Source organism: Armigeres subalbatus, chromosome 3 (genome assembly GCF_024139115.2).
Source record: "Armigeres subalbatus isolate Guangzhou_Male chromosome 3, GZ_Asu_2, whole genome shotgun sequence".
NCBI lineage: Eukaryota > Metazoa > Arthropoda > Insecta > Diptera > Culicidae > Armigeres > Armigeres subalbatus.
In genome coordinates, this window is record NC_085141.1 from 29231876 (window position 1) to 29259101 (window position 27226).

The window sequence follows — 27226 nt, forward strand, 5'->3', positions numbered from 1 at the left end:
AGCGATCGACCAGCGATATAAATCAAAAGCCGACGGGGCGACAGGTAGCTCTGCCTATTTGTGTTCCTGGTCGAGCGTGTCCGAAAGCAGTACATTTTTTTTTGTTTGTCGATAAATAGATTTTGCGTGCAAGCGTGGAGCAGGACTACCGTGGCATGCCAAGACTAGGGCGCGGCAAAGTGACTTGTTTTGATTCGAATCAGCCTACTTGGCGTGTGTGTACAAGATTTGCGTGCAGGTCGATCGCGAAATATCGTAATGGAATTCCTGGAATGTTCTTCTTTTCATTCTTGTTGTGCTCGATTATCGAGATTTAATGAAGTTTTCTTGTTCTTTCTCTCCCCTGCAGGTAATGATCGAACATGTTCGGAACGAGTATTGAAGATCGGCTCAGTGAAACAATGACGACCCACACGGCAAGTCGTACAATCGAAGGTAGCGACGGTTGCCATGGTACCGCACAGCATCGAAGGCACAACTTCCGACGGAGGCCTACTGGGACGATGTTCACCAGTGCCGGTTCCTTGCTCCTTACAGCCCTAGTGTTAAGTTGTCCACTGCTGGCAGTGGTCAAGGCCATGCCACACTCTTCACATCATTCTTCGGTGTCCCTTCCGGGGGTCGGAAGCAGTAGCAGTAATAGTAATAGCGGTAGCAGTAGTAGTAGCAGTAGCGGTAGTACAAAGAGTTTGGGAGTTTACATGATCCGATCGCCGGAGTCGACGACGGCACCAGCCGGCGATGAGGTGCTGTTTGAGTGCGAACTGAATCTGATTCCGGAGCGGCTGGAGTGGAGGTTTCGACCGCAGGACGCAGCTGGCACTCGGGATGATTATACCTATTTGAACAGGAATGTAAGTATTGATTTATTACTACAAAGTTATAAAAACACAATATACCGTATGTTACGATAGGGTAAGACGGTATAATGCGCCCCACCTGGCCAAAACACCCCCCTTTGATTTCTAGAAAACTATAACTAATTAAGGGTCAAAACCAGTTGGTACCTATAAGTATTTGTAAACCCATCATACTATGTGAATGTGGAAGTATTTTTGTATTACTTCTATGAAAATAATAGCAAAATACAAAAAGTTACAGTTTTGATGTAACTTTTCATGTTTGTTTGCTCAACATTCTGGAGCGACTTTGGCATACTGTCCGCAAAACTTGCACTGGAACACTCAGTTGGACAACAAAATTACTTTTCTCAGTGGTTAATATGATATAAAATTGCTTCCATCTTCAAAAATGTAACGATTTTCGAAAACATGTTTCACTAGCCAAAACGCCCCAGTGTAGGCAGGACGATATGCCCTTAACAACTGGACACAAGCGCAGCGAGCTTGCAGCAGTTGCTTCCAAATTGTATGGAAAATATTGAAATGTAATTCACACCTGCTTGAACGGACCTATGTTGGTTTTTTAATGTCAAGCGCATAAGGATTTGTAGCCTTTTTATTATGGGATTGATAAAATACCAATGATGAACTATTAAGGCACTTTTTAATTAAGGCACTTTTTAAAATTCATTTTTTCACGACTTTTCAAAAAAGCTTTATTACGTGTTATCTGTAATATTTTTCTATGACTACTCACGGGCAATGCATTTGCGACTTCCTGGACTACCAAATAACACAAAGTTTGCATAAATTGCGTTGAAAAGTAAAAAGTTATCAAGGAGTTGCCTTACCCCCTAAGGCATATTATACCGTCTTACTCTACATTGTTATAGATAAGTTTTTTATTGTTACCTGCGTTGAATTGATAATGTATTGTAATTAGCACTTCATTGGTTGACTACAGCGTCGTTACACCTAAGGTAAGTGGCGTTGCATGCAGCGGCCTCTTTTGGGTGTCACGATGATTTTTTTTTTGACATTCGCGGGACCGTATTTTTTTACGACAAATAATATTTTCTTTTTTGTACACTTGATACCGCTCGTGATTAGTGCGTCTGCGCCGCACATCCCTTTCTAGTTTCCTGCCAAGTATTATTTGTAGTCATTTTCGCTTAAAATCCCCGATAGCTTTCCGATACGTCTCTTTTAACGGTAATGTTTGATGTCAGTGAAAGACCACTGGTTATACCAGAGTTTTATGCAGATCAAATTTTGTTTCCGTCTACATATTGCGGAACCTAAACTGGTTGCCTAAGCCGTAGAAGGCTCTACTAGCAGAATGAAATACTCCTTTTACTTTACGGGAAACGACATTGACAAAAAATGTCTCAAGCGTTTCAAGGTTAACAAAATTCTTATGCTTGCTGCCAGTGGAGATATATCAGCTTCCACACTGATATTCTTCCCTCCCCCTTCATACGGGAGCTTGGCAGAAGGAAGGTCGTGCGATATGTGCCATCACAAATATAGCTCTCCGCTCGCTTTCAAATCGACTTCTATAAAAACATTCTTCATTACTGCCGTATCCTAAACGAAACTATCAATTCTATACTTTCGCCTCTAATTCTATCATGAACATGTACGTCTAAGTTTGGAAGATGATATTAGCATTTCCATATCATACTTTGCATGTTTGGAAATTCTATTATTTTTCAGATATAATGGAAAGCAGATGGCTGCTGTTGCTACTGTTATTCGTTTTGATGCTAGACAAAAACGGTTATTTTGACCTTTCAGCTCGGAAATATTTTTCGCCAGATTATAGTCTCCATTCATTATAAATGGAACCAGTTTTTTCTTTATTTACTTGCGAAATCAACAGGACTTTGACGCTTTGCAAACACACGACGGGAAACGAGATTCTTGAGGTGTTAGGATATCTTCAAGCTAAAACCGCACGAAAAGCGACAGAAAATTATTGTAAACATATGCAGCACATTTTTCATGCCTTTTTCACAACTTTCATGTATGAAAATGATCCATGTAAGAGCAGTAAATCAATGCTTTTTTAAATATACATTGAGTAGAATCGAATAACGTGGTATAAAGTCTGATATTTTATTTTGTTTTGGTTGTTATGTAAGCAACAATGCACCTCCACACGTTGTTATGTATGCACCCATCAAGGTATATGAAAGCAACGATGCCCCTCCGCATGTTGTTGGGAAGGCAACGATTTGCTTCCACGCGTTGCTGTGATTGAGTAGTTCGACCGCCATCCGTTGAAGCGCTTCAGTCGCGTTCGCTTGGTTTTAGCAAGAGTTGGCTATTTTGTTAATATATAATATTTCAATACCAAATTTTCAAAACGACTTATATGCTTTTGTTAACAAAGATTCAAATGTCGAATCTGAAAGTACTCCCACGCAAACCAACACCATCAGCAGGTAGGCGAAGCCTTCACCTATGTGTTGATGGTGTTGGTTTGCATGGGAGTGCTCTCAGATTCGACAAATCTACGTTTGAGACTTTGTTTACAAAAGCAGATAAGTCGTTTTGAAAATTTGGTATTGATTTGCTTCTACACCGCTTCGCGAGCGATTCCAATGAGGTCGATGTCTTCCGCAAAGCCCAGGAGCATTTCCGACCGTGTGATGATAGTGACGTTCCTCTGCACGCCAGAACTTTTGAACAATAAATTCGAAAGTGCATCGCCCCGCTTTAATCCAACTAAGGTCACAAACAAGGTTGACTCTTCGTCTGTAATCCGAATGCTTGATTGTGTTGAATGTTGAATGTGTTGTACTGTCAGTCTAATCAATTCCGCCGGAAAACCATATTCAGATATTATCTGCCACAACAAATTTCTTTTCACTACTTTGATATCCATGAACTGATGGTGAGTCTGCAAATTGAACTCCTGGAATGTATCAAGAATCTGATCCGTCATTGGTCGACCCTCATGATGAAGGACTACTTAAGTGGTATCAAGTTCTTCTACAAAATCGACAAAATGTTGAATACCGTAGAAAATCTTTTTTTTTATTTAAATTTGGCCGTTACAAATATTTAATTTAAATTATGTCCTACTGGTCTCCGAAAGGTCAAGGGGGAAGGGAGATAATAAAAAATAAATATTAAAATGGAAATCAATAAAACTCCTAGGATTTGTTAAAGAATGTTTTGAAAATCCTCAATTCACCCAAGTTTTTTGTTGTTGCCCCCTTAAAATATAATTTTTGGGCAAACAAATCGGGGTGTTTTTAAATATTTGTATCGGCCTTATAGAGATTTACAGTTCTAGGCTGGCTTATCGCTGCACCAAATCACATGTAGAGATGGCTTCACTAAGGGAAACTTCTTGCTCACTAGATGCGTTAGTTGCCAGATAGCGGTTGATATCGTCATCAAAGCTCCATTGAAGATAAGTGAGATTATAATCCCCAAGCAGCAGGAAAACGTCATTGACTTATGATTTATAAATTAGGCTTTGCACGGCCTTACAGTGGGTAACATAAAGCTCGTAATCGGTATTGGGGCGAAGATATATTCCTAGAATATGCAGAGAGTTATGAGGAAATTTCACCGTGACTGCGACTTTTTCAAGCGCATAGCAAGCAGATAGGGACACTACGGTACATTGCAATTCACGTTTGACTGCAACTAATACGCCACCATCTCTAGAAAGACCACTGGTAAGGTTAAAAGACTATAATTCTTCCATTTACTTCCACTATTCACTTTTTATGTATCAACAAACAGATACGTAATTCGTTTCCTACTTGGAAACTTCTTCAGTGTTTGTTATCGACACTGAAGAAGTTTCCAAGTAGGAAACGAATTACGTATCTGTTTGTTGATACATAAAAAGTGAATAGTGGAAGTAAATGGAAGAGTTATAGTCTTTTAACCTTGTAGCATTTCCCCTAAGACGCTCTAAAATAATTAATCATGACCACTGGTAAATTATTCGGAACTTCGTCCGGAAATGATTCTGGATTACTTAGGCAAACTTTTAGTAATTTCCTCAAGAATTTCTTCGTAATATCCTTCAAAAATTCTTAGAAATGTGGTTGGGATTTTTTTTTATTTCATTGCTCAATTTTTTTTTGACTAGTAGAAAAAACCTTACTACCAAAATTCTTGGATTTGCCGACAAATTTGTATATATTTGTAAGTTGCTGAAACTAATGACATAAATAACAGCTGGTACAAACTGCCACCCTGAAATATATACCCGTTCGAAAATAGTGTTATGCAACTATAAAAACTGATACAGCTCCTTAAAATGAAGAGATAGCTATTTGCACTCTTCTACCACAATATGTTTTTTAAAGCACTAACAACTTCGTAGAACATTTAAAAAATGTAAAAATTAAAATGAGCTAATAAGTTAGTTAGAATAATAATTTAGAGCTAAAATATGAATCCATTTCAGAGATGGAAATTTGGTATCTTCGGCAAAAAGTCTTGAAATTGTCATTTCTCTTACTCCTCAAATAAAGTGCTCTAAAAATAAAGACATTCTCCAGAAGACATCAAAAATCTCCAATCAATAGTTTCGCCGATAATGATAATACCAATATCCCACTTCCCACACAGTGCGGCATGCCGATGCACAAATGTCGGCGGTAGTATACCGTCGAAAACAAATATTTTCCAAATGTTGACATACATACTAGCAAGATAAATCAATTTTGAATTAATTTGCTTTTTTTTTTCATGACAGGGTATTCAGGGTTTGTACCTTCACATTGAACATTTTTTCGTTTTATTTGTGAAAGGATTCTTATTCGCTAATGAATAAAGACATTAGTTCTATTTATTGAGCTTATCCTTCCTTATAATCAGTCGGCAAAATGCATTCTTCGAAAGAAGGGAACATATCTTCCCTTTTCTTAAAATCAGCCAATGCCTAAATTGCAAGAAGGGAAAATTCATCCCTCAAGTAAGAGATGAAATATCCCCTTGCCTTAAGCCGAGCTAATGTCTGAATTGAAAGAAGGAGTCATATCTTCTATTGCCTCCTACTGGACAAATGTATCCCTCAAAGAAGGTATCATATCTCCTTTTGCCTTAAACCGAGCAAGTGCCTGAATTGAAAGAAGGAATCGTATCCTATTTTTTTCTTCTGCCAGGCAAATGCATTCTTTGTAAGAAAAGATCATATCTCCCCTTGTCTTAAACCGACTTAAGGCCTCAATCGAAAGAAGGAGTCATATCCTATTTTGCCTTTTATCGGGCAAATGCATCATATGAAAAAAATATATCTCCCCTCTACTTCAACCGTGTGAATGCCTGAAACGAAAGAAGGAGTCATATCCTCTCTTGCCTTCTGCTGGGCAAATGCATCTGAATTTAAATTTATTTTTAATTGCAACCTGTTCATAACATGCTATTTTTCAACAAAAAATGTATTTATGACTGGCCTGGATTCGAACCTAGGCTTGTCACAGTGCACCCGTTCGCAAGCCACCGATTACATACAGTTACGATGGTTGAAAGGCAACGTACGACACAAGGGAAATTCTAGTGAGTGGTCTATAAATAATTACCACTGAACTCGAATGTTACATATGTAGTTGGTTTTTTTAGTCCTGAATAAAATGATCTTTTATCGGCCCTTTAAACAGCATGCTGCTCAGGGATATACCGTTCACTGTTGCTGCTGCATCCCACACAATTCTGATCTTGTTAGGCTTTTTCAGATTTTGGCCGATCTGGAGGTTCCATATTCTCCGTGGATCAACTGCGATCAACTCCTCGGTCGTAGCTTCGTGGATGTATCCCTTGTGCTGATATTGCACTATGTGACACTGGACATTTTCGAACATTGAAGGATCCGCCTTGAAACGCTTCTCCAAATATCGCAACCGTCGCAACGCAATGGCGTGACTATCGGGAAATTCTATACTATCGTAGCGCCATAAAAGCCCAATCTCGCATCCACCTTCGACTCTCCTAGTCGTCCTCTCGAGTATAGTCCTCGCTCGCCGATCATTGTCTGATTCTGAGCAGCGATCCACTGAAACGCTCAAGGACAGTTTGGATGACTCAGGATATCCCAAAACCATGTCTCTTGGTCTTCACGAATATGTTATGAACATATTTGAATACATATTCAATCCTAGAATGACGAAAAAAGCTAGAGTCGTGGTTGTAGATCACAAGTTCTGAACTCAAGGATGGTTTGGATGACCCAGGATATCCCAAAATCATCTAACTAAGTCCCTTGATCATTTAGAATATGTTATAGATATGTTTGAATACATATCCAAGCTTGGAGTGACGAAAAATGCTCTCAAAGTAATTGTAGATCTAGTACATCCCGAAAAATTATTTTCCAACTTGTTTTGTCATTCCTCCATCATAAATCACGAAAACAAATAGTACATATCAAATTTACTGGGAAATACCGCTTAGAAAAATTTGGGCCTGAAAGGGTTTTAAACAAGTGATCTAAACGATCGGAAAGCTTTTTGTAGCGCAGCCTCTGCACCGGCAAGGCCAGGGATTCAACTGGTCGGGGTTCAGCCAAATCACACTAAGCGCCAATGAAAAATTACCCACTTTCTTGCACAAATTTTCCACTAGCGGATCCAATTGATCACAAATCGTATCGGATATCCTTCTACCCTATAACTGAGGATACCCAACGACAAATGTACGAATGAATTGATATGATTTACTTTCGGTTTTCATTCTACGAACAAAATATCACAAGTCAGTCAAAAAGGCGCTTGGTGCGGTTTCGCTGAACCCCGACCAACTGTCCTGAGGCAGACGTTATGCACGCATACAAAAAAGGATGAGATTGAGCAACGATTGTTACGCGCACATAAAAGTTATCGCACGCGAGTCTCACGAAACTTGTGTACCTCACATTAACATTGGTGGGTCGCATTGAGACATCTCAATGTGATCAGCACGTGCGCTGTTTGCCATGACAAACCTTGAGCAAACAACAGCGGAGGTGCGTAAACCTGCTTAGGTGGAAAATTTTCATTCAATAATATCGTCGTCTTAGTAACACCAGCCATGCATTCCCAGCGCATGAGATGAGTCTCAAGAGACGTACATTCAAACACGCTCACTCAGTTATTTTATGCGCGCTAGCTTCTCTCGTCGCTCTGAATCGATGTACGAGCGGTTTTGTAGCTTATGGCACACTAGTGCTGTCCAATGAGCAGCTCGAAGTTGTTCCCGTCCTGCTCGTTCTTTTTTGTCAACAAACGGGCATGAGCAGGACAGGGAGAAACTTCGAGCTACTTCAAGCTCTCATTGGACAGCACTACTGTCTCATCCATGTATAATATACGAGCATTAAAAGGATCTGGTCCTATATATTTTAAGCACTTTTTAGTGGAATGTATTCAACCGTCTAAGACGAGTTTAGTACTCTCCATTAAATTCCACTACGTTTTGTTATCTTTGCAGATACGTATTTCGACCGCAACTGTGTGGTCGTCTTCAGTGTCTCGTACTTGACTCGACTTCCTAGTCGGGTGATGACACATTTGACACCGTTTTACGTCATAACGTGCCGAAGATCGGCAATGATTTCTGCCGTGTTTACCGAGGCAGATCCGGCACAAATAGATGCTATGAACAACTTTCCAGCGATCATCCCGATCTATCTTCTTGAAGATATTGCATTCCCTCACACAATGATCAGCAGATCAAACAACTTACCGAACTCTCTGGAGCAGCGCGTAGATAATTTGCTCCGGGCGTCCGTTTGCATAACCTATGGCACTGATGCAGGTAATATCAGGCGACTGCGAACTACCTCGAGAGCACCTCCCTTTTGGCACCTGTGTAGACGACCAAGATTTTCTAGATTACTAAATCCGCACGCATCCGTAGAGGTGTTGAAAGCACTGAAAAACATTGGCCACTCGTCTGGGTAGCCACTGGAAAACGGCAGTTCTTTCAGCATAAAGTTGACGAGACGTAGGTGCACAATCGTCAATATGCGCGGATGGCATCAATTGAGCTCCGAGGGGCACATTTGAAATGTGTGGGTTGGATTGATGTAGGCTTATTGAGGAAGAAAAGGGTATTTATTGTATTCGTCTGGTTCCGGAATTAATGGTTGGAACCGTCGCCATACTTGCCGGCGCAGAAATGAGCTGATTCTGGCTGACAGCGACCTGATTCAGTCGAGCTATCCAGTCTTCAAGACCACCGGGCGTTGCCGCTTCATTGCCGGTCGTTTCACCGATGCCGTTTTGGATTTCGTATCGCACCTTCCAGGCCTCTTGTTCCAACTGCAACTTCCGGCGCTCCAATTGGGCAGCTTGCTCCATTTCGATCCCCTTCAGTATGTGCGCTTTTCTTTTCTCGAATAATTTGAGGTTAAGCCGGGTGTCTTTCCCGATCGCATCTGGGCCGCGGGCGGAGGTCAAATATAGTATATTAATAGAGTATATTTGGCGGAGGTGCTTATTTGTTGCTTTCCCACACCGACTTACGCACTCGGGTCTCCGAGAGCGCCGTCGGAACTAGATTTGGCTACACATCTGGAACACTTCTAATTTTTTAAACTTCACTTTATCCAGAACATTCGCAATTTTCTTCGGTGAAATAAACTGGTCCGAGCAGTCGTTGGCCTCAGCATCGATGCTGAAAAGCTTTCCACGTCGGAGAACAGGATTATAATTTTTCCCTTCTTCAACAAAGAAAGCAATCTTTTTGAACGAGGCAGTCTTGACGTTTCTCTCAAGCTTTGGAAGGTACATGCAAGTCTTCTTTGATGGTTTTCGCATGGATTTCTTAGTAATTTTGACTTCCTTGGCAAGTTTTCTGATGGAACGCACCAGGTTGCGAGCATTTTTTCCACGAGCCGATTGGATCACGTTTGGCATACGTGCAAAGCACGGACGTCCACTTCCCGGCTTCCGCTGCTTAGACTCATCATGCAGAGACATTTTAAGGCGATAAACTGTGACCAAATAACATCCTACCACCAGACTGCCGTAATCTGGAAAAGTGACGTATACGCCATTTTCCAAAAATGGTGTCACCGAGTAGTACTCATCGTACTCTTTAACAGAAAAATGGAAAACATGTATGTTGTAAAATGGCGCATACGTCACTTTTTTCAGATTACGGCAGCATAGCAATTTCATTCGGCGTCTTCTAGGCGAGCAACAAACTAGTAATCACTTCTTTTGCGTACATTTTTACAAATTTGCAATGAAACAATTACAATCTCTCGATGCGGCATTTGAAAGTAAACATAAACAAATATACTTTCAACAGAAATTAGTCACTAGCTACTCGAACCAACCCTATATTCAAGTTTGCACATTTTCGCATTATTTTCTCCCGCTCCCTGTATGTCTTTACACTTATCAGACTTTGGCGTGAATGGTTCAACTTCTCATAAAACTTTCGTGTGTTATAAACGCGTTACAGTTGCTCCGTCTTTTGCTCTTCACGGTCTCGATCCTTTCTCTGATCGAATATCTCTCCAGTCATCTTCAAGAGACGCTGCGCCTAGTTGCTCTTCCGTTGGGAGTGCCACTTCCAGCTGCTGCGCGTAGTATTGGGCTATACTATCTTATTTTGTTGATAGCCGTTATTATCAACATCAATGCAATGGCTAACGTTAAGGTTCTTAGAAAGATTTTTGTAGACATTGTCGAATATTAGAGAAGCAGAATTTCTCATGAGATCATCATCTGTCTTTTCCAGGGCCACAACGTCACAACCGTCGAGGGCAACTCCAAGTTGCACGTGTACGTTAACTCGAAAACGATCGGTGAGTATCAGTGCGTGGCATGGTTTGGAGCCTCGGCGATCGCTTCGATCCCCGCGAGGTTAACTCTTGCCACGATCAGCCTGGAATCCAGTATTAGCAACAGTGGCAGCGCTTACAACAACTACGGATCTCTGCGAAGTAGTCTCAGTGACAGCCCCCATAATACACGAAACGATCGTGTTCCGTCGGTAATGAGGAGAGTGATGTCTCCCATCCAACAGCAGCACCTGAAAATTTCACCTGGCAATAGTATTATCATTAAATGCGGCGAGGTGGCCTCCAATCCACCAGCCATCTGGAGCTACTACAAGTAAGATTCCGAATAATTTAACCCTTTTAAAAATCTAAGGGTTTTTTTTTGTTATACAGGGATGAAGTGGCCATTCCAACGAACGTCCCGCAACTTCCGACCGGGGGATTGATCCTCGCGCAAATAACTCCACAGGACTCTGGAACATACCGCTGTTCCGCCATCAACTCCATTACGGGAAACGAGCTCAAAATGCCTCAGAAGACAACCATTCTGGTCGAATACACGCCCCGATCAGCGCCGAAAGCAATCTACAAACCACAAAACGTATCGGTAGCTCCCGGAGCAACCGCACTGCTCGAATGCCCCGGCGTAGCAAATCCCATCCCCCGGGCGTCTTGGTTACGACGAGACGGTCTGCCCCTCAGTGATCGCTCGGAAATACTTCCCTACGGGCTTCAGCTCACCGCTGTGACCTCCGACGATCAAGGAGAGTACGTGTGTCGCTTGGACAATGGTATTGAGCCGTTTTTGTTCCATACCATTAAGCTTACCGTCCTCGAGTCCCCGAAGATCGTCGAACCTCCCCGAACGACCCTTACCAACGAAAGCGAAAGTCTAGAATTGGAATGTATCGCCAAGGGATCTCCGACGCCTGACATTTACTGGATGATCAATGGAGATTACACAAAATGGGATCGACTGATCAAATCCAACGGGACAAAGCTGCTCATCAAATCGGTGGAGAAGAAGCATGCCGGAATCGTGCAGTGCTTCGCCCGAAACGAGGTCGGTGAGGTTAGCGAGGGCAACCTGTTGCAGGTCAACCCGAAGCAGATCCCCGGCGGTGTGGAGACAGTGCCACTGGGGTCGGTACCAACCGGTCCCAAGGGGAATGAGCACAACGGAAAACGTCCAAAGGGTGGAAAGAAACACAAGCACTGTGAGTATTAGAGGGTTTTCAAAAATGTCTTTTTATTGTCTTGTGTGTTTAGTTCTTTATCGATCAGTGGAATTAAAGTGGTTACATCCAGTGGAAATTTCTCCCGCCGAGGAGGTCCTCGATCTATGCCGCTCCACAGCTGTTGGTTCGGTAGACGGCAGTTTTTCGCTAGGAAGAGCTCGAAAGCACCTTCTCGGGCTTCCAGACGATCGAAATCGTTCCGGATCAACTTAAACTTGCTGTCCGGAAAAGTTGAGCAAATTTCGGCGTAGATTTTTTCGGCCATTTCTCGGTAGATGGGACACTTCAAGCAATGTTCCACCGTAATGATGGCCAGCTCCGGATCGAAGTGCTTGTCGTCACAGTATAGCAGATTTTTGTCCACCTTTTGCTTTTTGCCCTTCTTGCCTTTTTTTCCTTTTTTGCCAGGAGCCTTTTCGGATTTTTCGGAGGGTTTAGACTTAACAGATGATTTTGATTTCCCGGCTTTCTTCGGTGGCATTGTTTTGACACGAGAGATTATAAAATCAAAGGTTGCTCTTTAGCGGGCCATGATGAATCTTTCTTTTATTACAAGACGAACGAAGACATTATTAACGAAGACATTATTAAGACGAACGAAGACGTTATTTACGAAGGAATTGTTGTAGAAATCAAGAAATTTCTTTGGAAATTCCAATAGGTATTTTCCAGGAAATTCCAGTGGAAGTTCCTTCGTAATTTCATGTAGGATTTTCTTAGGAAATTATTTTAGCAATTCCTTTAGAATTTTCCAGGTTTCTTTTGGAAATTTCTTTGAATATTTTTTCAGTATATCCTTCAGACAATCTTTCCAAAATTCCCTCCAGGAATAAATTAGAAAATTACATCAGGAATTCCTTTTGGCATTCCTTTGTTAAGGCCTTTGTAAATTCATCCATAATATCTTTTGGAACTTCCTTTTCCTTTCAGTGACATCAATGCTTTAATAAAACTTATTAACTTATGGATTATAAGAATAATCCAACTTCGTTTTTCTACTGAATTGATAATATTTCTAATCCTTACCATTCTTCAATGACCATACATTTCCCCCTAGTGGTGATGATCCCGCCATCGAGACCGAATATCACTCGCCTGTCGGACGAATCGGTCATGGTACGATGGTCGGTACCGCCATCGGATGGGCTACCGATTCAGTTCTTCAAAGTCCAGTACCGTATGCTCGGTGATCCATCCCGCAACATTGCCCGCACCCAATGGATGACCGAAAACGAGGACATCGCCCCCTACACGCGCTCATACGAGGTGAACGGTTTGAAGTCGGACCATTCGTACCGATTCCGGATCGTCGCCGTGTACTCGAACAACGACAACAAGGAAGGGGCCGCGTCTGGCAAGTTTCACCTGCAGCGGGGAATCAAAAGCATTCTTCTCGCTCCGACCCTCACTCGCACCGAAGCCGTTTCCCAGCACGCGATTGTCCTCCACTGGCAATTCCCACAGCACCTGCCGCAACCCATCGAAGGCTTCTACGTTTATTACCGTCCAGCCACCACAGCCGGTGAATATTCCAAGGCAACGGTTGATACGCCGACGGCACGTCATTTCAAAATCGACCATCTCGAACCGGGAACGTCATACGAGTTCAAGCTGCAGTCCTTCACGGCGGCTGCTGCGTCAGATTTCAGCGCCATCTGGACGGGTAAAACGCTGAAACCGCCCACAGTTACTCCGGCAATACCCACGGTCATAGCCGCGTCCGAAGCTAGCAGCGGAACAGGTGAAGTTCCCAACTATGTCTACATGGGGGTCGGAGGGTTTGTTCTGATTCTCGGAGGTGTCGTCCTGCTGTGCTGCTGTTGCGTAGCTTGCCGTAAAAAGCGAGGACCCGGCGTTGGTGAGTAGAACTTAGTACAGCACTGTCATCGATGTAGCAACGATTTACTTACAATTCCGCATTTCAGATGAGACGGACGCCAAGTCGCACATCCAGGTCGAGCAGAATGGGTTTCCCGGATCGGTTAGTAACGGTGGACCCCGGTCGCACCATCACAAAAGTCGAAACGGGATCAGTGCCCGCATGAACATTACGCCCAACCCGCTGGCTCAGGATGGGGATAAGGTAGGCTGAACCCGTTGCGTTGATTCGCTTATTTCGTTGACCCTCTTTTTTTCCACTTCTATCGAGTATAATTACATTCGTTTCGGATTACTAACACGAGCTTTTCCGTACTTGATGTACTTTAATTTGTGCCTCCAAACCGGGACGGATTGTAAATAGATTCCTCTTTGCTAGATAGTAGCATTTCCGACGTGTTGGGCAGTTGCAGTGGTAATTCAAACGTAGACATTAGCTAAACGGATGGTTCAAATTAAAGTTACACCTGTTACTATTGATAGGAGAGTGTTCATGATTGTTCTAAAATAGCGTTGTTCGTTACTGTTGTACTAACGTTTTAGTGAGTATAAACCTAGTTGGAATTAGATCACCAGTGGTCTATTAATACCACTTTGAGGACAAGCGATTGTGGATTGTATATGCATTAATTTATCATGGGTGTACATATATCATTATTACATATTATATAATCATATAAAAGTTAAAACAAGTTAAATAGCATCGAAAGGATCATCATATGGAATCAAAAATGTATTAGCTGTAAAAGATTTTTTTATAGAAATTATCTTAGAATGATTTCACAGCACAATTCCATATTCAGTGCACTAAAATTTTATTATATTACATATTTCACTGCTGAAGTGCTGAGTCATTTTATCGACTGCAATACTGGCACAACTCAAAAATTTGAAACGCTATTTTTGAAAATTTATAGATTTCGAATTGTGCGAACTGTGTTGTCGAAAAGTGATAATCTATTGATAATAAACCATTTTTCAACTCCTACCATGACCATAAATCGTTCAGCATCTTGATTAGACAACTGCCAACATCAACCCAAAGAAATTCATCACCGATGTTACTTTCCCTGGTGTGTCTATTGCCCGTACACTACTAGTCTTACTTTCTTACGAGATTGATACGGCAGTGATAAAAGCAAAATTCTTCTTTATTTAAACATGATTTTGTTCTACAATTATTTTTTTTTACATGTACAGTGATCGGCCGATTTGAAGTTTGAGATGGTAGGTTTTAGCGCAGCTCTCCCAGACCCGCATGCCGTATTCGATCACAGGGATTTGCTTGTAGACATCAAGCGTATTTTTAGGGACAATGACAACCGACGGTTGATCAAAGGGTACAGTAATTCCAATAAGACGTTACACTTCGTCACAGTCCGTTTTTTAGTCCCCAGGCGGAACAAATTTAGGAGATTCAGAGTGGGAAAAAATGATGAACTGGGTCTTCGCCGCGTTGATACAGATCTTGCAGCTGGTGAGGTACTCTGTCAGAGCATCCAGGCCTCGTTGGAGTTTTGCCACTAGCGCTCTGATCACTCTACCGTTGTAGACGCACAGTGTAAAAAAATGGATTATTATCGAAGTTTCATGTACCTCTGATTTTTTTTCACAGAAAGTTGGGCAAGGTCATTAGAAATGAGGTACGGGGTGTTTTAAAATATTTCATCGGCGATTTTTTGAAAAAAGTGATTTTTATTGTTTTTTTCTCCAATATACCGTACAAAAAGTCAATTGATAACCCAACACAGCATCAATCATTGTAATTAATCCTAAAAATTGAAAATGTACACATTTGTAGACTTTTTCAGTAGAAAACCTATCTTGAAATAGATCAAAATATTTGAAAAATATCGATTTCTGTAATTCAAGCCTTCCTAAACTATGTTTTTATTATTTACTAGCAGACCCGACGAACTTTGTTTCGCCTAAAATTGATTTATTCTCTGATTAGTTCTCGAGTTAATCAGAAATGTGTGTTCCATTTGTATGGGAGCCCCCCTTTCCAAAAGGGGGAGGGGTCTCAAACCATTTTAAGAACCTTCCGCGACCCTAAAAACCTCTGCATGTAAATTTTCACGCCGTTCGGTTCAGTAGTTTCCGAGTCTATAAGGGTCAGACAGACAGAAATTCATTTTTATGTATACAGGTTTTTTATATTTTTGCGTCATTTTATTTTTTTTAGCAATTATCATCTTTTTCCACCCAAATGTGGATCTCTATTGAATGTTGTACTCACATTTCTTTCATTCGACATTCGCACTATGTGACCAGTCCATTGTCAGTCTGCCATATTTTAAAGGGTTCATATTTTTCTCTAGATACAGTGTCTCAACATTTGTGGGGTACATACCATGTACAATAACCTAATATAGTTCGCAGCACATTTTACTTGAAAACCCCAAAACCTTACTGGCCTGCTTCTTATAATTACCACGCTTCATGTCCGAAATAGACTATTGGATGGAGTTATACAGAGCAAACTCCATATCCGGTTGGATGTTACGGAAGCTATATTGTTGTTGCAAGCATATCTGTCTCACACGGGTACAAATCCATTCCCGAAAATGATAAATATGACTCATGATTTCATGAATCTAGTGCGTGAAAATCTAGTGTTATGAAAATACACCATGAATTTGAATCATGATTTCATGATTTGTTTTATGATCTGTTTACCCATAACGCGTTGATGCGTTACGATTTGTAGTACCAACGACAAATCATAACGACGACTCATGAAATCATGAGTCATTCAACCTGAAATCATGAATTGAACTCATGAAAATGGGAGCTCTATTCTGGAAATCATGAGTCAGTCGATCCGAAACCATGAGTCGAATTCATGAAAATGGGAGCTCTTTTCATGATTGAGAACTCTACTTGTATAGCTTTTGTTTCTAGTTCCAGATGAAAATCGAAAAAAAGTCTATAATTAAAATCGTTGCGCAACTAGTGCACATGTTTTGAAAGCTCAAGGGCTGTGTTGTATACCAGATTTACAATGCCACGAGATAAATAAGTGAAACATGCATCTTGATGTAAAACCTCAAAAATAATATTATGCTTGCAAACTCCTGGCCATTTGATGTGGTGGTCGAGATGTTGAAGCATTAAGCCCCAAACGCAATATAACGGAACGGCGACGGAAACGGCAAATTTGCCAGAAAATATGGGCTAACTGTCAAATTTTCCGTTTCCGTCGCCGTTCCGTTGAATTGCGTTTGGGGCTTTACAATGAATAGGAAAATTACATAGTTTACTTACCAATGCATTTTTTTAAATTTAATCTTCTTTCAACGACGAAACTTTCCAACCAAGGATATCCATGGTCTGATGTCCTAAAAGATGCATTTCCGAAGATAAGTTTATTTGACCAAAACTTCTTGCGACTTGAGAAATGCAGATGCCTCCATCCAACTACAGCAATGCAACTATAAATACTTGCGTGAGATTTTCTACTTATGCTTAAATTCACATTAGGAAACTCCTTGATCAATTGTATTAAAATAATAAATAATGAATTATTCACAGAACAGTTTGAAAAAAATCGAAGAGAAAGACTAAACGTAATGGGCCGCGGAAACCCATAAACGCGATTTGACAGATACGGCCGTACGGGTAACGCTTATTTCAATCATGAATTACAATCATGGTTTCAGTTGTTATGACTCATGATTCAAGTAAAGGTGCTCATGAAATCATGAGCCATAATCATGATTTCATAAAATAAGTTGGTTCATGAATTCATGATTTGAAAATCATGAAAACGGTAACCAATTTGTTTCCGTGCACATTTGATTGATTCCATATTTGTGTAAGTCATTCATACTTTTATGAGCAGTAATCTGGTAAGCAGTAAAAAACCGTTTCTGCACCCAAGGAATAAATATGATTTTACATATAATGTTTTTGAAGATAGCGATTTACTCTTCAGTTGAGCTATGAAACCATTATACATTAGTAGCTACAACAATTTCACAAGCATTCCAATGTGAACTATTTCTTCAAAGCCTCCAATCATCTCCTGTACATCCTCTTATTTTTATTTCTATCCGTAGCAATGTACTTCTTACTGGTAAGCATATGCGGTATTTCGAAAAATTTCGTTTCAGGTGGTTCGAAACGAAATTCCGCGGAATTTCGCGGAATTTGAGCATGGCGAAATCTGATTTTTTGATTTCGTTTCGTTTCGTAAAATTCCAAAAATTTCGCAAGAAAAAATTAGCTTTTAACGAAATTTAACGGAATTTCGCGAAATTTCGAAACAAATTTAAGCTTATACCATACTTTATATTATCAAAAATTTCGTTTTCTTCTTTAAAACGTTTTCAGTGTTTTGTTAGAAATGTTTAACAAAAAACAAAAAGTATATTTAACTCAATTTTCGGGGCCGTTTTTTCACCTCCACTTAGGCCAAAAATGCAACATTTTACTTTCAAACAACAATTTGAAAGTAAGAATTAAAAGATCAAAGGATTGAAGCTATTCCACACAACAATCAATAATCGGATAATTTTTTTATATTCTTTGACGTTTTGCACAACATGTAAGGAACATTGCAGAGTCGTGTGCATTTCTAAATATTCGCATGGAATATGCCTAAAAAATCCAGAACGATGGAAAAGATCAATAAAATTAGTGAAAGTTCTTTACTCATGATTGCTTTCAGCTCATACTGTCCATAGCAGCTCTTTTTTGCACTGAACTGAAAGCGTACTTGAAGGCGAAACCGGATAGAATCCAGCTTCAAATCTACTCCACGCTTTCGAGGGTACACATCTCAAAATACATGATGCTTGAAACACGAAAGACAAGTTTTCACTATTGATGCGTTATAGAATGCATTAAGATTTGTTGGTCATCTATATACATAATAAGAGTTTGGTCAGCTGGCCCTTCAGCTTTATTTCTAAGTTTTACAGTTTGGATTTACAACACCATTTATTAATTTTCTTATATAACATTTTGTCCTTGAAATATCAAATATCAAATTATATGATATTTCTTCATGCGAAAAATCAAGATTAAGGTTCCTGACGGAATCTGTCAGTGCGTCTTCAGGGCACACCACTCGATACGGAAGCAACGCACAACTGTCATTTTTGTTGATTTAGTTTTGCTGCGTCGCAGCATGCGTGAAATAATAAAAATTACAGTTATGCGTTGCTTCCGTATCGAGTGGTGTCCCCCGAAAACGCGAGCACTTTGAAACTTGGATTCCGTCAGGAGTGACCTTAAGGTTGAGTAAATCATGAACAACTAAATTTAAGATTGGAATTTTTACATGGGCAGTTCACAACGCACATTTTGGCTTATTATACAGGGCAACACTTGCTGGGTCAACTAGTAAGTTATAGAAACAATGTCATAAAGCACTGTATTATGCTATCAAAGTATTCACTGCCGCAACCCACCACATGGCTGCCAAATTATAATTTTCAAAAATGTCAAAGTTGCTTTTTTCTGAAGGTGTATTCTTCTTAGGCGACTAACTGGCGCTTATTTTTTGTTGCAACTAGTAATAAGCCGAGGAATAGATTTTATTTTTTTTTTACGCGCCGTACAAGGTAGATTAAGTATTGCTGTTGGATATTTGAAATCGAATTAGTACAATATGTTGCTCAACTACTCTATAAAAGGTCGATTTTTCCATATGACAAAAAAAAATGTTTTTCGCATATAAATTCGAATCACCATTTGCTTTATAAATTTTGAATGCGATGGCCGATCGTATCCAAATTCAACAGTGAACAAGGATATGACCCCTGTCGAATGCAATTTGTTGCCAGAAAATCTGTTGAAGAAAATTTTGCAGCAATCTTTGCATGCCTCATATGCAGAAATACATATACAAAGGGCAAACAGACAATAGCTCAGTTATTCGAACTTATTGTATATCAGAATAATGGTTTCCGAGTCTCGTATAAAAAGTTTGGATTTGGAGTGAAATGATAGCCATTTGGTACATTTTTTATTTACTTCTCAAAAATATTATATCTCCATACGTACAAACTGCTGATGCTGCCATAAAAACTTTGCTATCACATTTCTGAAATACATTCTAAAATTGTTATATTTGTGCATTTTAAAAAGTTACGATTCTTAAGTCATTACTTAATATTGTAAACGGATCGGTTGGTATGTCTCCGTTCTATGGCTTGAATGTGGAATCAAATTATGATTTGATTTTCACAGAACTTCTCCGACAACACTGCACAGTAGGCCTGGCCGCTTTTATCTTTGAACAACACATTCATGATGTGCATCATAGTCTGCGTATTTGTCAATATTTGTGTTCATACTGACAAGAAAAATAATAAAAATAGTCGATTCTAACATTTTTCATGATTCTTCCAAGACTTACTGATATAAAACTGAACTGATATAAAATAGATCAGATTCGGGAGCACATGCTCCACAATGAATTTCTTTCAAAGCGATACGAATACTAATGTATTTGTATCTTCTTCTATATACGTAAATATTAATTTCTGTCTGTCTGACCCTTACAGACTCGTAAACTACTGAACCGATCGGCGTGAAATTTGGTATACAGGGGTTTTTCGGGCCGGGAAAGGTTCATAAGATGGTTCAAGACCTACTCTTTTTGGAAAAGTGGGTTCCAATACAAAAGAAATCCAAATATTTACATAAGTAAGGAACTAATCAATCAAATGGAACCAAATGTGGCATGTGGGGTAGTTTTGGTGACAAGAAATGTTTCAATGATGGGTTGACGTTTTCTATGTCTTTCTAAACGTAGAGCAAAAATTAAAACTTATATTGTGAATGCAAAATAAAAGTTAACAAAATAAAAGGCTAACTAATCAATTTTGGGCGAGAGGAAGTTTCTTCTGTTACTAAAACTCTATTTGTCACAAAACCGTTATTTACCTTCGAAAAAATGAATTCAGATAATATAAAACCAATTCAATAAAAATTCGCGGAAAAAAAAATTTCGTTTCGTTTCGTAAAATTTCGAATTAAATGGACCTCGATTCCGTATCGTTTCGAAGTCGCGAATGTAAATCTAAATTTCGTTTCGTTTCGTTTCGAATCAATATAGACATTTAAAATTTCGTTTTGTTTCGTTTCGTTAGGAAAAAGTGTGTTATCGCATACCCTTACTTACTGGTAGTGTGAATGGATATGTCCTTTCTCACCATCTCAATTTTCAGTGAGACAAAAGTCTCCACCACTACTCTGCGATCGTTTCATAAGGAGCTTAATTTCATCTGCAAAACCTTGGAGCATATGCATAAGCTCTGCCAAGATGAAGTACATGGTTACATGCAGAGACAGAGATAAGCTTAGTGTTGTTTGTGCTATGAAAGTAAAGGGGATATGTTTAAAGCTGTATAAACATAATTAACCTTTGAAATGCTGACAAACACTGACAAACACTAACAAAGCTGTAAACACTGGCAATGACGTTTCCTATGAAGAATGTCTGCATTAAATAGGGTTAGCTCTGGCGTACACAACCAGTTTTAAGTCTAAGTTTGGTCTCGTACAATACAGGTAAAGAAAAAGAATTCAGATGGAAACGAAATTCGCTTTTTATAATTCGTCAATTCTTCGATACTAGGATACTCTTCAATTCTAGGATACTTTCAGATTTTTCTAGCGGAAGATGCTGCGTACAATACTCGGCGAGAGGCCCAAAAAAAACATGTGGCTCATACGCATGAATTACAAGCAATATCCATCATCAAAGGAGAAAACATTCTGAATCTCATAAAATACGGCGCATTCCAGTGGGCAGGTCATCTAAAAAAAATGTCAGAAGATAGAATTGCAAAAACAATATTCATCAGAGAACAATATAGATGCCAGAGATAGATTATTGTTTCAGCAAAGATTTCAAAACATAAAAATTAACACTAAAAATACTTTACGAACGCTTGAACTTTAAAAATGTTTTTTTTTTTAATTATATACCCGTATAAAGATAGGTTAACTATATAGATAAGAGAAAGGCAAAAAGGCTTCAAATGTGTATATAATCAATTTTGAGGGGTAAATTAATATGATTGATCCTGTGTTGGGTTATCAATTGACTTTTTGTACGGTATATTAGAGAAGAAAACAATAAAAATCACTTTTTTCAAAAAATCGCCGATGAAATATTTTAAAACACCTCGTACCTCATTTCTAATGACCTTGCCTAACTTTCTGAGAAAAAAAATCAGAGGTTCAAGAAACTTCGATAATAATCCATTTTTTTACACCGTGAATCATAGAGCTCAATAATTGTGAGTTAAGAAATGATGGAGTAATATTAATTTAATGATAATTCGTCAATTATACTATGAAAATAACAAATATTCGTATATTGCATTAAAAAAATGATTCCAGGGGGGTTTTGATGTCAAAAAAGCTCAGTAGCTTATATTATATTAAAAATAAATTCACATAAATGCGCTTCGATGATTGTTTTACCACAAAATCACTTTAATTTCCAACTTTTACCAACAAAATATGTATAGTGCTTTTTGAGGATCCACAATGAAAAAGAAAACACAATTTTAGTACAATATTTTAAAGATAAAAGGACGAAAAATATGAAAAATTTTGATTTATGGGACATTGGAGTAAAACGAGCTCAATAACTACATACAGTAGTATCCCGCGTCTATAAAAAATAACTCACCGAATTTCTTTGAAAATTTCCTTTTGAATAAGTCCTCATTCTCCTCTGTGAGTCTACATGTCAAAATCAATCGTTCAAATGGGATAGAAGTCACTAGATAGAAAATTAGAAAAAAATACTTCTCTATTCGTAAATTCGTATTTTCTTAACTATAATTGCATAATTGAACATTATTGTATTAATGTATGGAACAGAATGAATCATGTGAATTACATGCTTCGTGGGTAGCTTTGCCAGAACTCCTCAAACTCGCTAGAGTTAAATAAAACCATCAAAGACAAAACGCTAGTAGATTTGCTTCTTGCAACATTACAAATTGCTTTATTTTTCAATTGCATTATAAATTTATGTATCAAATATTATTTCATTCAACGAATATTTGATAAGTTAATATTTATAAATTTCGAAGAAAATCATTAAAAATATAGGCCAACATTCTTGTACAGAGAAGAATCTAGCAATTCTGTTTAGCCCAATTTGTGTATACATTTTGTACAGGATACAGAATTATATAGATAATTTAACAAAATGTGTTGTTCTTTCCTTTGATGCATACCAGTCGAAAGATAATATTTGGATTCAGGTCAATTGACCACCGGAACTTGTTAACTCAACTTTGAACGGTGCAAAATGTGTACATTTGGCACAGTTGAAAATTTGCCATTCAGAAATCATTAAGTTTATGTACCTACTGACTTTTCATAACAAAATTCCCGAACATTTAAACGAAAAGATGATTGAAATTAAACAACTTGATCAACATCGTTCCTTAGATTACCTATTCAAATAATTCATATACATATATGCGACAATATGTTTCATTTCTATTTTCTTCGTTTACTACTGCACACTTACTTGCTGCCTGCATTCGTGGGCAATAATTCAACACTTCCAACTAGACTCGATTATCGACGACGATGTTCACTGTGAAATTATCGCTCTTTCTCACCTCTTGTTCATGTTCATGTTTACGGGAGGTGTACAGAGGGCTTTAGCTTGACGATGTCTCTCCGAAGGGTGGCCGATGTACCATAGCCGGCTTTAGCTTGAGTTGAGCAGTACGCCGCGATTAGCGTGATTGTGCCAACAGAAGTGGTCACGACACCGATGGTCTCGATGGTGCTCAGCTGGAAGCTTGGCAGCAGGCGACAGTTCATGTTGTAGCGAAGAGCGATGGCCTCCACCTCCTCTGGTCGGCCGGTCGAGTCGCACGATATGAAATACCGGGATGTGGACGTTCACCTCCGGTTTTAGGTGCGTTTCGGTGATGAACGCCATAGGGATCTCCTTTTTCCTTGAGGAAATCAGCCAGTTCGATGTTTTTGCTCTTGAGCGAACAAGCGTTCCAGTCGACCAGGCCCATTCTAGCAGCCATTTTCAATAATGAACATGCCAAGAGTGAAGACCTGGTCGAAACGGGGTTTACATCCGCGCAGCCGAGTGGCGAGATGCTTGAATATCGGCATCAGTTGCTCCGCGGTGTATAGCGGAGCAGTTTATTCCGGTGGATCATTGTCGCTCTCCGGCTGCCGACGGAATCCAGGGATGGCATTGTGCACCTCGATTCGAAACGAGCAAACCATGCAAACTCTCATACAAAAGGGCTATCGAAAGGAGATGCGCAATGAAGCCCCAGGAGCAGAGCGTGAAGTATTCATTTTCATTAAGCTACTTCAGTCCGAATTTTGACAAACATCGCATGATTATTCAAAACATAGAATGGAATAGTCAGACGACTACTCCACGAAATCATTCATTCGACTGTCACTGAGCGTGTTTACTATGTGCAGAAAAAACATAATTAGCATTGTTTATATTGATGTTTACCGTTCACGGATGCAAATCGGATTCAGTTCTATGTGATAAACTACTTCACTCATTTAAAACCTGTTTAGATTTCAGATAATTTATCAATTTGTAAAATGTGCATAAATATTCAATGACCAATATTCAATCGAATATTGACATTCCAGTGCCGTCTATGAATGCGTCTAAAAGTGAGCTGACAAGTGTAGAAAGATGGACTTCACCAAAAAATTCGTTTATTTTACACTCTGCCCAGGAGGAGGGAGCGGGGCGGGGGCCATTCACTGGAGGATGATGCTAAAGCTTGAACCAACGCAACTGCCGCAGCCAGTCGCTTGTGCGATTATGACGGTGAAAGGATTGGAATCGCACGACGGGGCGCCAGGATTATCAGAACCACGGTTCCTCTTCGGCAGGGTCCTAGTTGAAGTCTTCTTTCGGATTTACTAAAACACCGCCCGTTTTGGATAGTCCTTAAACGGTTGTAGCCCGATGTTTGTCTCCGCAGTTGGCGCACTTGGGATCAGCCACCTGTCTGGAGCGCTCACAGCAAGGCCTTGTGCAGCTTCGTACCCGGGGTCATGAGTAATGAGTGTGTAGCACTCATACTTGTGGACCTCGAGGTACTCCACGACGGATTGATGATGGTCCTTGTTTGCCGGCATTACTTGCACGCCCGCGCTGCAGAGCCGAAAAGTACAATTTAGCCCCTTAGCGATCAGCTGGCGAATTTTCGGGCGCAAATCTGGCAGATCGCCCTTCACAAATACGGGCGGCCATTTCTCCTTCCGCTCCGGTTGCACCTGCGATTGCTACCCCTTTCGTTTCTTCGGCGGATTGCCGGTATCGGCAACGACGAATATACAGTGAGTCCAAAAAGTATTCGTCTAGCTAAAAAATTAAAATAACGATCACATTATGTTGCAAATTAATCTATTCAAGTATGTTTTTAATAACATACCGAGGCCATCAGACAGAAAAATAGAACAATAACAAAAATAAGTATAACAGAACATAACAACATGTTAACTATTCAACATGTGCTCAAAAAGTATTCGTCTATTCAGGTTTGGTGCACTTTTCAAACGAAATCAGGAGTTGTAGAATAGAATTTAATATTTCGTTGGATTCCCCTTTGTATCTATGACGGCTTGCAGTCTTCACATTATGGAGCTTTGTAAATTAACCGAAGGGCGGAATTTTCTCCCACTCTTATTTCAAACCTAATTCTAACTCGTTTATGTTGAAAATGTGACTTTTAAGAATTTTATCATGCAGGAATTTTATCATTATCATCCAATGATGCTCAATTGGGATCATATCCAGGCTCTGAGAAGTATTTTGTGTTGATTAATGGTATTATAAAGTAACCACAGCTTAGTATTTTGGGCTGTGTGCTTGGGGTCATTATGCTGCTGATAGATATATGCTCCTTGTAAGCCTATTTTCACAGCATCGGCCTAAAAATTTTCTTAAAAAGGCGAATTTACGTTTTGTGATCCACAATGTGTTGAATGATGTGAAATTTCCATACATCGGCCATCTGATCCAAATATGATGTATTTGCTTTAGTCAGGTAATAGGGTAAAATGCCCAATAGTGGACCCCCTAGTAGCGAAATTTTGCTCTTCCTGGCATAAGGAGTGGAAATTTTCAAAATATTAATTTTGCGTGTTATCTAATATCAAGCTCTGCATCTCCTCTTCACGATACATACATAAAACACTCAAATACACGACGTTATTCATTGAAATTAACATTGTAAAGTGGGACTAAATATGCCCTATAGTAGACCCCCTGGGGGTTCATAATAGGAAATTGCTTTCCTATAGCCGACACTTTATTTGATTTCCATGTTTCGTTTCGGGACGTTCTTCTTCCCTATTATGGACCCCCCAAAATATTCCTATAATGGACACTCCTGTGTTTAATTTTTATAGAATTGTAAAACATCAACTATTTTTACTTTCCATAGCATTTTCAATGCATGTAATCAAATCATAGGACTGTAAGGTAGGTTCTCCCGATGGAATTTCATAGCAAAATGTTTCCATTGTGCTGTAATAATGAAAAAATGTCTGGAGGGTCCACTATTGGTTGGGGGTCCACTATTGGACACTTTACCCTATGACTTCCGTAATATGAGTCATCCTTATTCAGACGATATTCTTTGGCGAAATCAAGCCGTTTTAGTCGATATAACGCTGATATAAGAACCCTGAATCAAACCGCTTTGATTTTTTCCAACCGAGCCGCCAACTATCAAATAGTTGTTCGAACAACTTCACACACGGTCAAACAAAGCATCAACCGAACCGAAGCATTTTCTTGGGGGTGGAGTCAATGTTGGTCCAACGTGTTTGAGCGTGTGTACGCTACATTACAAATATGTTACAAACGACTTGACCCTCCCAACATCATTTTTTATGCTGTTCTAGCTTCGAATTCCGTTGCGGTCATACAATTTCCATAATCGCTTACCAAAAACTTGCAAAAAATGAGTGAAGCGTAAAATTATGAAACGAAAAAATAATTCCATCAAGTAGGCACGAATTTTGTTTATCTTCTGGGTTTGTTCTACAGAACAGAGTGGTGAATGGATGATGTTTTAAGGACAATCCTCACGGAATCCAAATTAAAAAGTATTCGCGTTTTCAAGGGTACATCACTCAATAGGGAAGCAATGCACAATAGAGTGGGGCGTCATGGTCATTTTTTTCAAATCAATGGTTTTTCGAAGCCATTCTGGGTCCTGAACAACTGTGCAGAATTTTGGACCGATTGGTTGCTTCCTCGCTTTCCACATCGCGTTTGAAGTTTGTATGGAAATTAGTATTGGAGAACGTATATTTTTGCATTTCTACTACTAGAGGTTTCAGTTCATCGTAAACCAAGTGGCACATTACGTTAAAGTATAACCCAAAGGATGCCGAAAAACTTTGCTGAAGAAGGCACGTTGCTGGAACGTTCACGAAAAAAGTTATAACGCTTCGAAGATTGAGTGTTCAAACCATATGCAAAAAATCATTTATTCTGCCAGCACTGCCGTACTACGTAGAGCAAT

General features: G+C 39.6%; 2 protein-coding genes across 9 annotated transcripts in view; one reads left to right on the plus strand and one right to left on the minus strand.

Annotated features, from left to right (window-relative positions):
* Positions 1–27226, plus strand: part of LOC134223847 (interference hedgehog-like) — a 238468-nt gene that overhangs the window by 206902 nt on the left and 4340 nt on the right. For 6 of the 8 annotated variants that reach the window (XM_062703066.1, XM_062703067.1, XM_062703061.1 and 3 more), the window contains 5 exons: positions 350–854; positions 10542–10918; positions 10978–11801; positions 12880–13680; positions 13748–13905. In XM_062703066.1, the coding sequence (XP_062559050.1) occupies positions 363–854; positions 10542–10918; positions 10978–11801; positions 12880–13680; positions 13748–13905 (2652 nt within the window). In that variant the 5' untranslated portion in view covers positions 350–362. Of the gene's footprint in view, positions 1–349; positions 855–10430; positions 10461–10520; positions 10919–10977; positions 11802–12879; positions 13681–13747; positions 13906–14064; positions 14511–27226 lie in introns of those variants that run through there. The other 2 variants (XM_062703068.1, XM_062703064.1) reach the window with 2 other exon arrangements.
* On the minus strand, positions 11808–12360 carry LOC134223848 (selenoprotein BthD-like). The gene has a single exon (XM_062703069.1). It carries the CDS (start codon positions 12301–12303, stop codon positions 11809–11811), a length of 495 nt encoding a protein of 164 aa, XP_062559053.1. The 5' UTR covers positions 12304–12360; the 3' UTR covers position 11808.